We start from the raw sequence: 16,988 nt of genomic DNA, 5'->3' as shown, positions 1-16,988 counted from the left end.
AGATTTAATAGTTAGAGGGAACATAATGAAAATTTAAGGATTAAAATGACTAAACTAATAAAATAGTATATATATAAACTTTTTAGATAATTAGTTAGTAGCCTAATCAAATAAGCTTTTCTCTTTCAATCTATACTATTTATGGCTTGAATTTCATTTCAATCATGGACCATCCTAGACTTAGGTACCCCCACATTCTCGCCTTATAAGTCAATAGTTTATTGAAAATTTTCAGCTTTAATATGTTTTTGTTTCTTACCAATCTTAAGTAAAATCTCAACCATGTATTGCTCAAGAAAATCATGGTTTTCCCTCACAAGTTCCGATCAAAGATCGTCAGGCGATTTGCTCTGGACAATGACAGTGAAGAGTATGCTTTAACTATCAGCCCCAAAGGTTGATTTTGCTGCAATCTTGTTCGGCTCTAGGAACCAAAAGGACCACTGGGTGTTAAAAACAGCATTGATTTCGTAGCCAAAAATTGACAGGAGAATGCCGAACGCGACCGAGGATGGATAGAGGAGTACTGGGATGTGATTGCACTCTATGAAAATTTCAAATCTGTATATAATTCAAGTATTTTCTATTGATGATCTAATTTCATACCCCTGAAATTTTATAACTTGACACCTCTTAAATTTTTAATATAACCTTTTATATTCACACTCCTAATATAAATTTTTGCGGCCGCAACTGTCTACTCATCAAACTCAAACACTTGGCCTACGGTGGATCTTCTATGTTGATCCATGGAAAGAAAAAAACTGAGCATGAAAAGCCATTGGTGGTGTTTTGTACGTGTGTATTGGCTTTACATATACAGCCCACACTCATGCAGGATGCAGCCATTTGCCCCCAACAGCAAGAGAAAGAGATTTTTTTTTCTTCATTATTTCTTTATGGTTCATGTATGAAGTTTGTTTTATTCCTTTCAACAATGTTATTAGGCCAATAGCAACTCAAAAAAGCCAGCTCCCACTAAAACAAGAGTGCAATCCCTAGAATCCAAGTAAACACCCCCACCACTATCCACAACACTACCTCTGGTGTTTTCACAGTTTGATAAAGGTAAAAGGAAAAAAAGGGCTTGTTTCCCTTCTTACCACACTTCACTGCCATTAAAACTAAAGCACAAAATTCATATCAAAAGTGGGGTCTCATTCAAAACCCCCCAAAAATCACTCTTCATCATATTATATTATTAGGCACTCCAATTGATTCTCATTGCCAATATATTTTAAAGCTACCCCTTCCCTCTCCTTACAATCTCACCACTTTCATCACAATAAACCCAATTGAAGAAGCATATCATGTCTATAACAGGAGTCTCGGACCCTGATAGGATGTTGAAGAAGTCGTTCCATCGAAGGAACAACTCCGGTGAGCTCGATGTCTTCGAAGCTGCGCGGTATTTCTCGGGGTACAACGACGTGGCTAGCTATAATTGTGCAACATTCTCTCAGAATATGATGGGAAGGGTCAGCTTGGATGTACCAATGACCATGAGGAACATTCTTCCTCAACAATCTCATGTGGTGGATAAGAAAATAAAGGATAAGAAATACAAGCAACCCAACTCTCCGGGTGGAAGACTTGCTAGCTTCTTGAACTCTCTTTTCAATCAAACAGGTTCAAAGAAGAAGAAATCGAAATCCACCACACAGTCCATCAAAGATGAAGAAGACTGCCCTAGTGGGAGGAGGAGGAGCAGTATCAGCCATTTTCGGAGCTCGAGTACGACCGATACAAAGTCGTTTTATTCGTCCTCGAGCTCCAGTTTCAGGACACCTTCCTATGGACACACTCCTACTAAGAGCTACAAGGAATTTAGAAACCATTTGGATCACAAACAGGTTTCTTCTCTGTCAAGTAACAACATTGGACTGACAAAACCAACAGCTTTACAAAACGCTATCATTGATGACAAATGGAATACAAATACAACAGAATACTCTTGGTTGGATGAGAAATTGAAGTTCAATAATGACTACTCGGAGAGTACTCGTCATCGGGATCAGTATCCGTCGGATGAGAAAGAAATCGGGAAGTTCAACGAGACCGAGACCGACGATGGTGCAGATAGTGATTCAAGCTCCGACCTGTTCGAGTTGCCTGTGTATGAAACTACTCATATGGACACCAAGAGGGGTGCACCAATTTCCAATGGTGCCCTATGAGAGGACTGCATCTTCAACATGTTGATGGGTTCAATGGTGTTCATTTCCATTGCAGGCGTTGATTACAACAAAAAGAAAGAAAGAAATTCGATGTCCTATATTTTGCTTTTTCGTTTCTTTGTATGTACAGTTTGAAATGTTTGTCTGTCTTCCATTTTATTGGATTAATGCAAAAACATTATAAGTCCCCCATTGTAATAGTTTGCTTAGATTGTGCCATGATTAGTGATATTCCGCTAAATTAATGGAGAAACATCAGCAAAAGCCTCTTTTTGACTTTTGGACAAGAAACAATAAATAGTTTAAACACATTAATTAATATATTCCCTATCTGCTCGTGCGGTTCATGCAAGCTTTATCTTTTTGTTGTACCTTCTCCGCATCTCTGTATCTGGAGAACTCAGTAGGAGGATCTCCACATATACAAAGAAAGGTGTTGGATATATGAACCGCAAAATTACACCGTTAGCACTGATTGAAAATATAAACAGTAATTAAAAGGAACAGATTCGTAAACCGTGTCGTGGTATAACCACTGCCTTAGAAACGAATTCGCCCCGATGTGTGTAATCGCTGCAGTAGGCGGACCGTCCCCCGAGGTTAACACGGTCGCTCCGAATTCCGTACACCCGAAATCGGAGTGGACTGCCAGTGGTATTGCTCTTCTTATCGGAAAGCACGGAAAGAATAATTGCAGAAAACACTTTGAAAGTGAATTGTGAATGTTGAGAGAGAGTTGAGAAGCCGAATATAACCCTCTATTTATAGGCTAGAAATAGGGTTAAAATCGTCCATAAAATTTCAGGATTAAATCTCTTCTTTTGTAACAGCTGAAACATCTAGATGAACTTGACTCAAAAATAGTCCAGGTTCATTGCATCATTGTTCAGCTGTTATAACTCCAGAAATTATATCATGTAACACATGGAATTAAATCAAATAACTCCTGTAACTCATGATATTAACAACTTGTCTCCTCTGTACAAAGCTGGAAATCAGTCCAGATACATCTTTAACGTTTTTGATTTAATTTAGGAAAAGCTGTTTAATTTCTGATAACTCTCATAAACCAGCTGTTATATCATTTGAAATTAAACAGTCCTCAGCAGCCTATAAATATCAGTTGAAATCTTTCACATTTTTCCATTTGTTTCTTTTAAAGAGAAATTCCTCAAGAATTTACTCTAAAAAGATAGTATCCGCGCGGACGTGTCGAAGAAACGTATTACCACGACCACGACCACGAGTCATGCCGTGCCGTGCCGAGCCGAGATGAGACGGATGGCGGCGGCGGTGCGCGAGAGTCCCCCTTTTTCTCTTTCACTCAACAAGGAAGTGGGAATTCCATACTATAAATACCCATTCCCAATAGTGTTTCCAATACTACGTGAGATTGAGCATTACCAACATTCCCCCACTAATGCGAAAGAATTCTTTTGAAACTCGAAAACAAACTTTCCAGAAGAGCAATAGCGAGATTAGTTGCTTAAGCACTAGTGAACGTATCTGGAACTAGTACATAGTGATGATGAGCAATCATTCTCTTAGATAAGTGAAACTAGTCTGGAACTTTCTAAGATGGGGGTAAACTCATAACACACAACTAACCCATTCATCCACCTGAGTCCTCGATGTGTAAGATATATATATACAAAAGTATATATTTGGCCATCTTACCTCAGGATTCTAGTAAGTGTGCTAGAAAAATGGCCCAACATTTTTCATAGAAGGTGGCTAACCCTTCTCACTTACATAGGTTATTTCATCAAGTTTATCTCAACATAAACCACCCTTAAAAGGGATATGAAATAATTAAGAGCTTTTATAATAGCTCAACCTCACAAAGGGTATAATGACTTTCTTCAAGTTCATTATAAATGAACCACCCAAACTCTGGGCTAAGAAGTCATTAAGAATAAATATTCAACATCATTTATAGGTAAATTCAATAAGTCATTCTCACTAGAACCATCCAAATACTTGGATTTGAATTTATTAAGAGTTTAACAAACTCAACCTTTCTGTTGGTAAGTTCATCATTTCATACCACTCACTCTGGGTTATGAACTTATTAAGAATAGATATTCAGCCAAAATCGGTAAATTCATCAAGTCTTTCTCACTAAGACCACCCAAAGCCTGGGCTATGAATTTATTAAGAGCACTTAAGCTCATCCTGGGCATGCACATTATTCGTCATAGGGATAGGCAGTAGGAATGTGCACTATGAGTCTTTTCATGGTTTCGTTTGACCACATGGAACTTAGATAACTAAGTTGGGTATCCACCATGAATTCCTCAACCAATGGGCTTTAGACCCATCCCCCTCGACGAATCTAGGACCAGCTTCCGACTTAACCCTTTGGTAAGTGGATCTGCTAGGTTCCTTTCCGACTTCACATACTCTAAAGAGAGCACTCCATTCTTTATTAAGTGTCTAACAGATTCATGTCTTATGCGAATGTGTCTTTTCTTACCATTGTAAGCTTGGTTCTTAGCCACACATATCGCAGCTTGTGAATCACACAATAATGAAACCAGAGGAGTCGATCTTCCCCACAACGGAATATCTGCTAACACGCTTCTGAGCCACTCGGCTTCTTGCCCAGCTAGGTCAAGAGCTATAAACTCTGACTCCATGGTAGAACGAGCAATACAAGTCTGCTTTGATTATTTCCACGAGATTGCTGCTCCACCCAAAGTAAAAACATACCCACTCGTAGAGCTTACCTCATCATTATCAGAAACCCAGTTGGCATCACAATATCCTTCCAGTACCGCAGGAAAGCCAACGAACTCAAGTTTCCAATCCAAAGTACCCTTAAGATACTTCAGTAAGCATTTAAGAGCAATACAGTGTTCACCACTCGGATTATGAGTATATCTACTCAGTCTACTCACAGCATAAGCAATATCAGGCCGAGTATAGTTCATTAAGAACATTAAGCTTCCGATTAATTTAACATATTCAGTTTGGGAAACGCTACTTCCTTTATTCTTAACAAGATGTATGCTAGAGTCATAAGGAGTTCGAACAGGGACGACATCAAAACTGTCAAATTTCTTTAGCACTTTCTCTATATAATGTGCTTGACTTAAAGAAAATCCCTTTTCAGTTTTGGTAACTCTGACTCCTAAGATTACATCAACTTCTCCCAAATATGTCATCTCAAACTTAGTGGATAAGAAACTCTTAACTTTGTTAATGGACTCGATGTTAGAACTGAAAATCAACATGTCATCAACATACAGGCTTATGATGACACATTCAGTGTCAAACATCTTCGAATACACACAAGCATCTGAACCATTCACAACAAAACCAAAACTAAGAATAGTTTTATGGAATTTCTCATACCACTGTTTAGGAGCCTGCTTAAGTCCATAAAGTGACTTTTTAAGTCTACAGACTTTCCCTTCCATACCAGGTGCTTCAAAACCTAGTGGTTGCTCCATGTAAATCTCCTCATCTAGATCCCCATTCAAGAAAGCAGTCTTAACATCCATTTGATGTACCTGTAACTTATGAATAGAGGCTAGCGCAAATAATGCACGAATCGTTGAGATTTTCGTAACGGGAGAGTATGTATCAAAGTAGTCTAAACCAAACCTTTGAGTAAACCCTTTGACGACTAACCTTGCCTTGTACCGCTGAATCGAACCATCTGGCCTTAGTTTCTTCCGGAAGACCCATTTGTTGGAGATTGGTTTGAATCCCTTAGGCAAGTCAACTAATTCCCAAGTATGATTAGACATTATCGATTCTAGTTCATCATTAACAGCGCTTTCCCAAAAACTAGCATCGATAGATCTTATAGCTTCTTCAAAAGTTTTAGGATCCTCATCTAACAGAAAAATTTGAGCTATAGGATCTGAAATGGAGTCTAAATCATTTATCTCAAAAATAAAGGAAGTAATAAAGTCTGGTCCAAAAGAGGTTTCAACTCTTTGCCTTTTACTTCTTCTAGGCTCAAAATCAATTTGTTCAGAAGACCTAGCAAGATTACTAGAAGAAGTTGATGGAATATATTCTATTTGTGTTTCGACATTTAATCTTGGTTCCTTTAAAGGAAAGGTATTTTCAATGAAAACAACATCTCTTGACTCACAAATAGAATAATCTTGTAAAAACATGAATCTGTATGCAACACTATTCGTAGCATACCTTATAAACACTGCATCAACGGTTTTAGGTCCAATGGTGGGCTTCTTAAAGTCTGGCAAACCCACTTTAGCCATACACCCCACACTTTCAGATATTGTAAATTAGGAGTGTATCCTTTCCACAATTCATATGGGGTAGAATCTAATTTCTTATGAGGAACTCGGTTCAAGATATGAGTTGACGATAGAATGGCTTCCCCCCATATGTTATCAGATAACCCTAAACTTATTAGTAAAGAATTCATCATCTCTTTTAAAGTTATATTTTTCCTTTCGGCTATACCATTCTGTTGAGGAAAATAGGGGGTTGAAGTTTCATGAATTATGCCATTGTTTTCACAAATATCTTTTAAGAAATTAGATCCATATTCACCACCTCTATCAGATCTAACCCGTTTGATTCTCCTATCTAACTGATTTTCAACTTCTGCCTTATAAATAAGAAAGAAGTTTTCAGCTTCATCTTTAGTCCTTAGGAGATAAACTTTTGTATATCTTGAATAATCATCTACAAAAGTTATGTAGTAGTGTTTTTCTCCTTTACTTTCAGTGTTTCTAAAATCTGCTAGATCAGTATGAATAAGTTCTAACAGCTCAGTCTTTCTATTAGAAACAATCTTAAAGTGAGGTCTAGTATGCTTAGCTTCTACACAAATTTCATATTTGTTAAAGCTAGTTGTGTCTATTTTAGGCAGAACATTCATATTTATCATTTTCTTTAAAGCATGAATATTCACGTGTCCTAATCTAGCATGCCACATATCAATGGATTCAACAATATAAGCAGAAGTGGTAGCTTTATTTTCATTAAATTGAGTTTCTATGACAAATAAACCATTGCTTAAAAACCCTTTCCCAATATAATCACCATTTCGGGAAAGTACAAGTTTATCTGCCTAAAAAACTAACTTAATGCCTGCCTTATTCAGAAGCCCACCACTTATCAAATTTCTACGCAAGGCAGGTACATACAGAACATTATTTAAAGCCAGAGTTTTACCAGAGGTCAGCTTGAGTAAAACCTTGCCTTTACCAAGCACTTCAGAGCTGCTAGAGTTCCCCATGTACACACGTTCACCTTCGTTCCCATCCTCGAATTCGGTGAAAAACTCCTTCCTTGCGCAGAAATGCTTTGAAGCGCTAGTGTCAACAACCCATTCCGAACTGTTTTCCACCAGATTGACTTCAGAGACCACCGCAGCAATGATCTCATTATATTCTTCTATAACGAGCATATGTGGTTTGTTGTCATTCTGGCGATTTGAGCGGTGTTGGCATTGGTAAGCTTTGTTGCCGGGTAAACCGCAGACATAACACTTGAGCGTCTTTCCTTTAGGTTTGGCCTTTCTTGACTTTTTGAAGTTGGTAGCCTTCTGAGGTTTCGTCTTCTTGTCTTGATTCCCACGTTTCATGATCTTCTTAAATTTAGACTCAACCAGGTTAGTTCTAAAAGATAAATTACTCATAGAATTAGTAAGCTTATCTTTTAAACGGTTGGCTTCTTCAATCTTCATATGGCCCACGAGCTTTTCAAGCGAAATTTCTCTCTTCTTATGCTTAAGAGAGTTGCGGTAGTTGGACCAGGACTTAGGCAGCTTCTCAATGAGAACATTGGCTTGTAGCACCTCGCACATTTGCATCCCTTCGGCGATGATGTCAGCGACTAGGTTCTCATAGTCATGGACTTGATCCATTATCGGCTTGTCATCAGTCATTTGGAATTTGAGCCATTCGCCGATACTTCTTGATTCCAGCATCGTCCGCACCATACTTTTTATCGAGAGTATCCCATATTATCTTGGCACTCCTTTCTCTAAGGAACATATCAAATAATTTATTTGACATGTGACTGAGCAGATGTCCTCGCACCATTTTGTTGTCTTTCTCGTACTTCTCGTAGGTAGCGAGTGTAGCAGCAGCAGTTGCTAAGGCATCATCATTGAGGACCGCATCAGCATCATTACCGGTAGTTGGGGTTGGCGGCATGGTAGGTGCTGGCTTGAGCAGGACGTAGTCAAGATCAAGTTGCTCGAAGAATATCAGGATTCTTTGGGACCACCTTCTATAATTCTTTCCATCAAGTGCATCGAGCTTGGAAAGGTCGGGTATCAATTTGCTTAAAGGTGTTGACATGATTGCAGTATATAGAATTCGTTTCTAAATTGTTGGATATATGAACTGCAAAACTACACCATTAGCACTGAGTGGAAATATAAACAGTAATTAAAAGGACCAGATTCGTAAACCATGTCGTGGTATAACCACTGCCTTAGAAACGAATTCGTCCCGATATGTGTAATCGCTGCAGTAGACAGACCGTCCCCCGAGGTTAACACGGTCACTCCGAATTCCGTACACCCGAAATTGGAGTGGACTGCCGGTGGTATTGCTCTTCTTATCGGAAAACACAGAAAGAATAATTGCAGAAAACACTTTGAAAGTGAATTGTGAATGTTGAGAGTGAGTTGAGAAGCTGAATATAGGCCTCTATTTATAGGCTAGAAATAGGGTTAAAATCGTTCATAAAATTTCAGGATTAAATCTCTTCTTTTGTAACAGCTGAAACGTCTAGATGAATCTGACTAAAAAATAGTTCAGGTTCATTGCGTCATTGTTCAGCTGTTATAACTCCCGAAATTATATCATGTAACCCATGGAATTAAATCAAATAACTCCTGTAACTCCTGATATTAACAGTTTGTCTCCTCTGTACAAAGCTGGAAATCAGTCCAGATACATCTTAACGTTTTTGATTTAATTTAGGAAAAGCTGTTTAATTTCTGATAACTCTCATAAACCAGCTTTTATCATTAGAAATTAAACAGTCCTCAGCAGCCTATAAATATCAGTTGAAATCTTTCACATTTTTCCATTTGTTTCTTTCAACACGTATTACCACGACCACGACCACGAGCCGAGCCGTGCCGAGACTAGACGAGACGGACGGACGGCGGCGGTGCGCGAGAGTCCCCCTTGTTCTCTTTCACTCAACAAGGAAGTGGGAATTCCATACTATAAATACCCATTCCCAATAGTGTTTCCAATACTATGTGGGATTGAGCATTACCAACAAAAGGATCTCAAATATTATCTATTCTGAAAGGTCGTGATCTTTTGACATGATTTTTGACAGATCATAGATTCATATAATCGATCAGAAATAAATTTATTGTCAATTAATAATACACACTTAATCTTTTAATTTATGAAAAGTCATAATAACTCTACACCCAATACTAACATTAGAACTCACTATAAACTTTCTCGTTTAAGCTCGAGAGAAGGGATGGAACCATCTTTTTCTTCCCTATGATGATAGAAGATTTTGACACAAACCAACAGTCGTACGACCATCAATTATAATTCTCCGCTTAAATCAAAGGGAATAAACTACTTACAATCACTATAATCACCTTTTTCCTATCAACATTTTTCTATAGAATTATTTTTCATGGAAAACAAACATTTATATAAAAGAAACTGATTAAGGTTTTGCATGCTTGATGCTGAAGCCACCTTATCGAATATTTGATATCTTTTGGAAAGTTGTGATCTTTTAAAATGATTTTTAACATACTACAAGTTCACATAATCAATCGGAGGTAAATATATTGTCAACCGATAATATCCATTTAACATGTCAATCTACGAGTAGTCATAATAACTCTACACTTGATACCAACATTAAAAGTCACTATAAAATATCTCGATCAAGCTCGAGAGAAATGATGGAACCATCATTTTCATTTGCCCCTCTTCTACTTCCTTATGAGGATAGAGAATTTGGACCCCGATCAACAGCCGTCCAATCATCGATTATGATTTTTCGTTCAAAAAAAAAAGAACCACCTACAGTCACCACAATCACCCTGATCCCATCAACATTTCCTATACAATTATTTTTCATGGAAAACAAACATTTATATAAGAGAAGCTGATTAAGTTTTTGCATGCTTGACGATTAAGCCACCTTATCCAAATTCTGTCTGCAAATTTAAGTGTCCCACCCCATCCTCTAGATTTGATCCAGCAGGAACAAAGTTGAAAGTCTTATCTATGAAGAGCTTTGCTCGAGCAAATTCAATGAACTTAGTTACAAGGGATACCTAGAATTCATCATTCTTGGATGTAGAGTAAATGTTAAATTTCATAGCCTACGAGAGTAAAAGCATCGTACGGACGTCTTATCATCCAACTACTGCTGTTTCCGACTAAACCCCAAATTATTAAAGAGTTTAATTGATTAACATGAGTTTCTGTCCAATCGGACAATCAATATAGAAAGGCAAGTATTGCTTTGCTCATACACTACGGTATGTTTTCAAGTGAAGACATACGAAGAAAGGAGCTTAAACTACATTGTTTTAGGTGGTAAATTAGGCGAGACATATCACAAGTTATTTGAGTTCGATTCTTTCAAAGCTTAGTTAATACTCGAATTGAATGAACTTGACTCGAGCTCGAACTCAAATTCCAAACGAATCTAAATGAGCAACTTGGAATCCGACTCAAAAAGTTCAGGAGCAGTTCGAAAAAAATAATATATTAAATTTTTAATTTTTAAATTAGATTATTAATAATATTAACATTTATATATTTTTTAAATACAATATAAAGTTTTTGTGTACTTTAGGTTTAAGTTCGAACTTGAACTTGAGTTTGAGCTTGAGCCAAACTCGAGCTTGAGTTTCAATCGAGCTAACTCTGAGAATGTTTCGAATTCAAGTTTTTTTGAACTCAAGTCGAACTTCAGTTTTTAATTCTGATTCGAGATTAAAACTTTTAAACTCGCAAATTTTCAAATCGAGTCGAACTTAATTTTTAACTTTTTAAACCGAATCAAACTTAACAATACTCAAATTCGACTTAATTCGTTATAACCCTACATTATTCAATAAGAATTAGCTCCAACATGTTACGCATCTTGATTCGAAATAATTTAACTTCGTTTAAAAAGTACACATAAATATCATTGGTCTAATCTACATATCACTTCCAATTGTAATGGTTAGGATTTGGTGTTCATAAGTACCACACAAATGTTATGTTAACAACAAGAAGAAGACAGCATCAGGCCATATGTCCTGGACAAGAAAGGGACTTGTGCAAGATGGTTATGACTAATTATTGACCATTTAGAATCTTAGAAATAATTTGATTCACGGAATATAAATTATCAATAAAAATATGATTATCAAAATAGTAAATTATTTAATATATTACTGACAATGTTATATTACATTGTTATATTACATTGTTTAGTTTGTTTGATATGAATGTAAAATTACAATGTTTGATTGAATGAATAAAAGATAAAAAATGTATGTTTTATCAAATTTTCCTCAAGGTATATTTTCTTTTCTAATAATTGAATTCTCAATATTAAAATCAAAATATTTACTTGAAAGTTCATATAAAATATAATTTTTTATTATTTTTACTTTATATTTTTTAATGAAATTTATACATAAATAACTTAATATATACTTTTTATTATGTTATTTTTTTATTTCTTTAAAATACATAAACATATTTACACCAATATAATTATATGTTTATTTTTAGATAGCAATATATTGGGAGATGTACATACTTACACCAGTGTAAGTATGTGTTGATTGCTACATTTTTTTTATTTTATTCATGCTATATGTATGAGTTGTACAACAAAATATCATATCAAAATTAATAGAAAACATAAAAAAGTATAATATAAAAACCTTTTATGAAAATTAATTCTAAAAAATAAACATAATAAAATACATATTAAAAATAAAACTTGAATTAAGCACATACATAATAAATACTCAAAAAAATAAAAATTTAGTATTTATTATTTATTATTATATGCATTATATTATTTTTTAATAATATTAAAAAATTTAGAAACACAATAAAAAAAACTAAAGAAATAAAATAGATTTATACCAATATAATTATATAAAAAAAGGAAGAATCATTTTAAAATAGCCACGTTATTTCAAGGGGATTCTTTTCCTAAAGGGAGGAAATTGTCTAACACTAAGAAAACAAGGGAAATGACTTTTCCAAGAAAAGCCTAAAAAGTCAATACCGTAGGGAATAATCCGTTACTCCCAGAGGGAATGCTCCTAAACCATACGTCGATGTGTGATCCTAAAAAAATTATTCTCTTAGTAATGATCTTTTTTGCAAACCAAAAACCTTCTTAGTAGCATCGAATTAAGCCTAATCATAGTGGCAGTATCTCATACTTGGAATACATCATTGAAATATATTATTAGTGAAAGCAACGAATCAGACTAAGCTTTTGATCCACATACATTGCTATGAGAGGTACACTTCACCACAGCCACCAAACTATTATTATGAACCTAAATAGAATTTATTGAGTGATTTCCATGATAAAAAACGTTTTTTAGAAGATTCAGGTTTAAGCAGTTACATTTATAAGATGTGTATATGATACTAATGATTATGTAAAATTTTGAACAAATATTATCATATAATCATCTCTGACTATTAAAAAAATTAAATTATCCTAAATAAATGTGTAAATGGAGTATAGTAAAATGAAGACTTCCTGGGCTAGCTCTCGTAGTGTTACTGCCTGTCTAACCAGTTAAACCCAATTTCTTCCGAGACTTCCTCTTCACATCAGCCACTTCTCTGTCTCCAATGCCATGCAGATTTCGAAGGAATCATTCTCCAAAGCTTCTTTCTCTTCTGAAGTTTTTATTAGAGTTTTGAATTTTAACATAATAAAAGGATTAAAATCATAACTTAAGTATATAAATTATCAAAGATATATTTGATAAAAGATGATACTTCAATTGATAACTTCTAACTTTTTTTTAATAGTATGAAGTAATTATAAGGTAATATTTGTTTAAAATTTCTTAGTCGTTAACCTTTATAAATAAAAGATTTTTGAAAATTCCATCTAAAAATATAAATTTAAAAAGCATGGTTTAAACTAGAGTTAAAAAATTGGATTTAAGAGTTACGTACGATGAAGGTTAAAACACTCTTACAACACCAAAAAATAGAGTCTTATTAATTATGTATTATCTCAGTTTTTAAAAATTACAAATTCAAATTTAAGATAAAGTAACCCCCTAGATTCGGCCTGGACGTTATGACCAAATCTAGGCGGTCACATATCGTATTCAGAAGTTATTTTCATATTTAAAACACTGTTGAAAATTCATATAATAGTATAAAATGAAATTAATCATTAGTAAGCTTTATACGATATATATATATATATATATATTCATAAAACCGTATAAAACATATACATAACAAAATATTAATAGTAAATATATATCAAAACATTAGTGAAAACACATGTCACCAAAGTATAACAAAAAGGCATATAGAGATATACAGTGGTACAAAAATGAGGAGTGGTCGGTCCTCCTGATGCTAAGTCTTCAAGTTTATTGTCTGTTATTATCTGAAAATGTTAAAATTTACAGAATGAGCTAAAAGCTCAGTGTACTCCTTGTGGTGTATAAAAACATACAGATAAAATACTTCAATAAAAATCAATTCATCAAACATGTTTTAAAAATATGAACACTAGCCTCATCCGATCACCAGAATGTTTAGGTTCCCCAGAACCATATACCCACTTGTACACCCGGTAAGGGCCTTATACGTATAGCATAAAGACCTGCGATAAGGACTTACCCTGTGCACAAGGCAAATGAGTCTGCAGTAAGGTCTTACAAGTCGTAGACTACGCCTGATATACTTCCTCCAATAATATCCCCTATGACGGTAATAAATATGTATGTATTCGAGTAAAAATAGTAGTTTAATTCATTAAAACATGAAAATATTTCATATTCAGAAATCAGATACATAAATTTAGTAACCAAAGATTATATCAGAAATATACAATAAATTAGATATCAGATAAACAATATTCAGAAAACCATGTATCACATCGTAAAAATATTCAGTATCATCAGAAATCTAAAACAATTTAGATAGTAGTTTAAAACAGTAATGTAACACCATCAGGAAACATATTTGTACCGATTTTAGTAGTCTGATCAGGTAGCCTATTGCTGAGTCTCCCTATCACAAGCATCGACAGCTCTAGATCGAGTAATTCTCGAAGAACGTAGTTCGTGCGAATTTGACGGACGGGAAGCACCAGATCTAATCGAACCTCGGTCGGGAGAAACACGAGTATCAAGCTCGGTTCACAACAGTGAATTGCGAAGAGCTCGATTTCACAACGTCGGAAACTTGACTTTCCTCACCCCTTCACACGCCAGCGGTAACGAAGACAAGACAGACACCAGTAGACTCGGGACAACACAAGGAATATAATGGTGTGGGAGATGTCGAAAACGGAGCAACGGTCGACGACGAAACGTCGATTAAAGAATTCTTACTTAAAAAGGAAAGGTTGAAGAGAAAAAAAAAAGAAAATTAAACTTTCCATAAATGGAAAATTTCTGGTTTTGGGGCTTTTAAACCCAATATTTAGGAAAATGATATAATTAAACTATAGATCCTCTAATTGTTTATACTTTCTGAATTTGAATCTAAATTTAATTAAAAGTTTGCTTTGGTCCGCAAATTTAATTAAAATTTTGATTTAGTTTCCGAAATTAATTTAAAAAAATTTAGGCCCCTAAATTAGGGTGTGACAAATATTATCATTTGAAACTGAAATATGAATGCAAATTTATTTGATAGAATGAACTTTATTTAAAAATAAAAATGTTCAAATTAAATTTTGAGATTTTTTAAAAGACAAAATTATTACATTCAAAATTTAAAATAAATTACAATGAATTTCAATTTTTCACATTTAACCCTTATATTTGTATATTTCATATTTATGAAAATGTTCAATCTCATGTACAAATACATATATGCAAAATGCTGGCCTAGTGCCATTTGATAATAGTGGATTGCTTTTGGCTCTCAAGAAATTGCTAAGTAGACTACATAACTTTCCTTAATGTGAGCACTTAAGTGGGGCTCTAGTAGGTTATTTTCTCACTAAGTTTATATATTAGGAGATGAATTTAAAATATTTTAAAAGATGATAAATTTATAAAATTTTAAGGATAAAAATTATAAAAATATCTTAAATATATAAAAAATTAAAATTTTGAGGGACATTCACCCTATCACCTTTCCCTCTGTCCATAACTGAGTTTTACCATTTTGGTGACCCTTACCCCTTTTGAGAATGAAGTAAGGTTATTATGAATTTATAAGCCGGAATTTGAGTTTACGTTAATAAATTAAACCCTGATGAAAGATATAGTCATAGAGAAGGGAAAGAGGTTTGATGGAGTTGTGATCTTGTCCATGGAGATTGCCTTTATTGTTACACCAATATAATTAGGGATGGACATTAAGAAAAACGGATAATAACAATTGTCTTTGTTAAAAGTTCAAATTAGTATATTTTATAATACTTTTTATATTTGTTGAAAATATGGTCCGCAAAATCATACCATTAACACTGACTGAAAAAATAAATAGTAATTCAAAAGGTGAAATCGTAAACTCTGTCGTGGTAAAAACCATTGCCTTAGAAAAACTAATTCGCCTCGATGTGTATAATCGTTCCAATAGGAGGATCGTCCCTTGATGTTAACACGGTCGCTCCAAATTTCGTACACCCATAATCGGAGTGGACTGCTGGCGATATTGCACTTTTGATCAGAAAGTGTAGAGAGAACAACTTTAGAAACACTAGGAGAGTGAATAGAGAGCTGTGGAGTGAGTTGAGAAGCTAAATTCAGCTATCTATTTATATGCTAGAAATAAGTGTATAATCATCTAACAAAAAATCAGATTAATATATTATTTTAACTATGGAATTAAACCCTATTATAACTGCTAAAACATATGAATCTGACTAAAAAATAGTCCAGGTTCATTGCATCAATATTCAGCTGTTATAACTCCTGAAATTAAATCATGTAACTCTTGATATTAACAGTTTGTCTCTCCTTTGAACAAAGTTGGGTCTAGATACATCTTAACGTTTTGATTTAATTTAGAAAAATAACTGTTAAATTTATTTAATTTTAGACAATTAATTAATCAATTGTTATCATATGAAATATTCAAATTCAAATAGTCCTCAATAGCCTATAAATACCTAAGCTGAGCCGAACGACGACAGCGGTACACAAGAGTCCATCTTGTTCTCTATCACTCAACAAGGGAGTGAAGAATGTAAACCTTAAATACCCATTCTCAATAGTGTTTCAAACTCTATATGGTATTGAATATTACCAACAATATTTTTTAATTGATAATCTATTTTCACTCTTTAAAATTTTATATAAATTTATTCTCTTTAAAATTTTAAGATTCATCCTTTAAAGTAAGATTTATCTCCTTTCCTTATTATACAACACAATGGACAACTTTGTTGCAAGGAGTTATGTTATCACTTACACGGCCACAATGTGCCCACTTGCGTTTTTTCATCATTTTCGCAGGTGGACACGTTTAAACTCGCCAATATTGTCTTTGTCTTATCCAATTAACTAAAGAGTTAACTACACAAATGATCCTCAGACTATAGATTACTATTTTATTAAATCTATCGACTATTAAAAGTTATAAAATGATCACCTGACTATTTATATATTTCAAACTCATCCATTTCTTTTAAAAA

The 16,988-nt window shown here is 34.3% G+C and overlaps 1 protein-coding gene across 1 annotated transcript; it reads left to right on the top strand.

Moving 5' to 3' along the window:
• The first annotated feature begins 1,304 nt into the window (after positions 1-1,304).
• LOC120166829 (protein BIG GRAIN 1-like E) lies at positions 1,305-2,489 on the top strand. The gene is made up of 2 exons (XM_039176024.1): positions 1,305-2,195; positions 2,250-2,489. The coding sequence occupies exon 1, from the start codon at positions 1,311-1,313 to the stop codon at positions 2,175-2,177; it is 867 nt and encodes a 288-aa protein (XP_039031955.1). The 5' UTR covers positions 1,305-1,310; the 3' UTR covers positions 2,178-2,195; positions 2,250-2,489.
• Positions 2,490-16,988: the final 14,499 nt, after the last annotated feature.

The sequence above is a fragment of the Hibiscus syriacus genome, unplaced genomic scaffold (genome assembly GCF_006381635.1).
Source record: "Hibiscus syriacus cultivar Baekdansim isolate YM2019G1 unplaced genomic scaffold, ASM638163v2 tig00003041_pilon, whole genome shotgun sequence".
Classification (NCBI taxonomy): domain Eukaryota; kingdom Viridiplantae; phylum Streptophyta; class Magnoliopsida; order Malvales; family Malvaceae; genus Hibiscus; species Hibiscus syriacus.
Note: the sequence above shows the minus strand (reverse complement) of the source record. Positions and strands in the feature narration are given on the sequence as shown.

What these genes read in the sequence shown, in the direction of transcription:
- LOC120166829 (XM_039176024.1), top strand. Translation starts at nt 1,311, where the DNA reads ATGTCTATAACAGGAGTCTCGGACCCTGATAGGATGTTGAAGAAGTCG.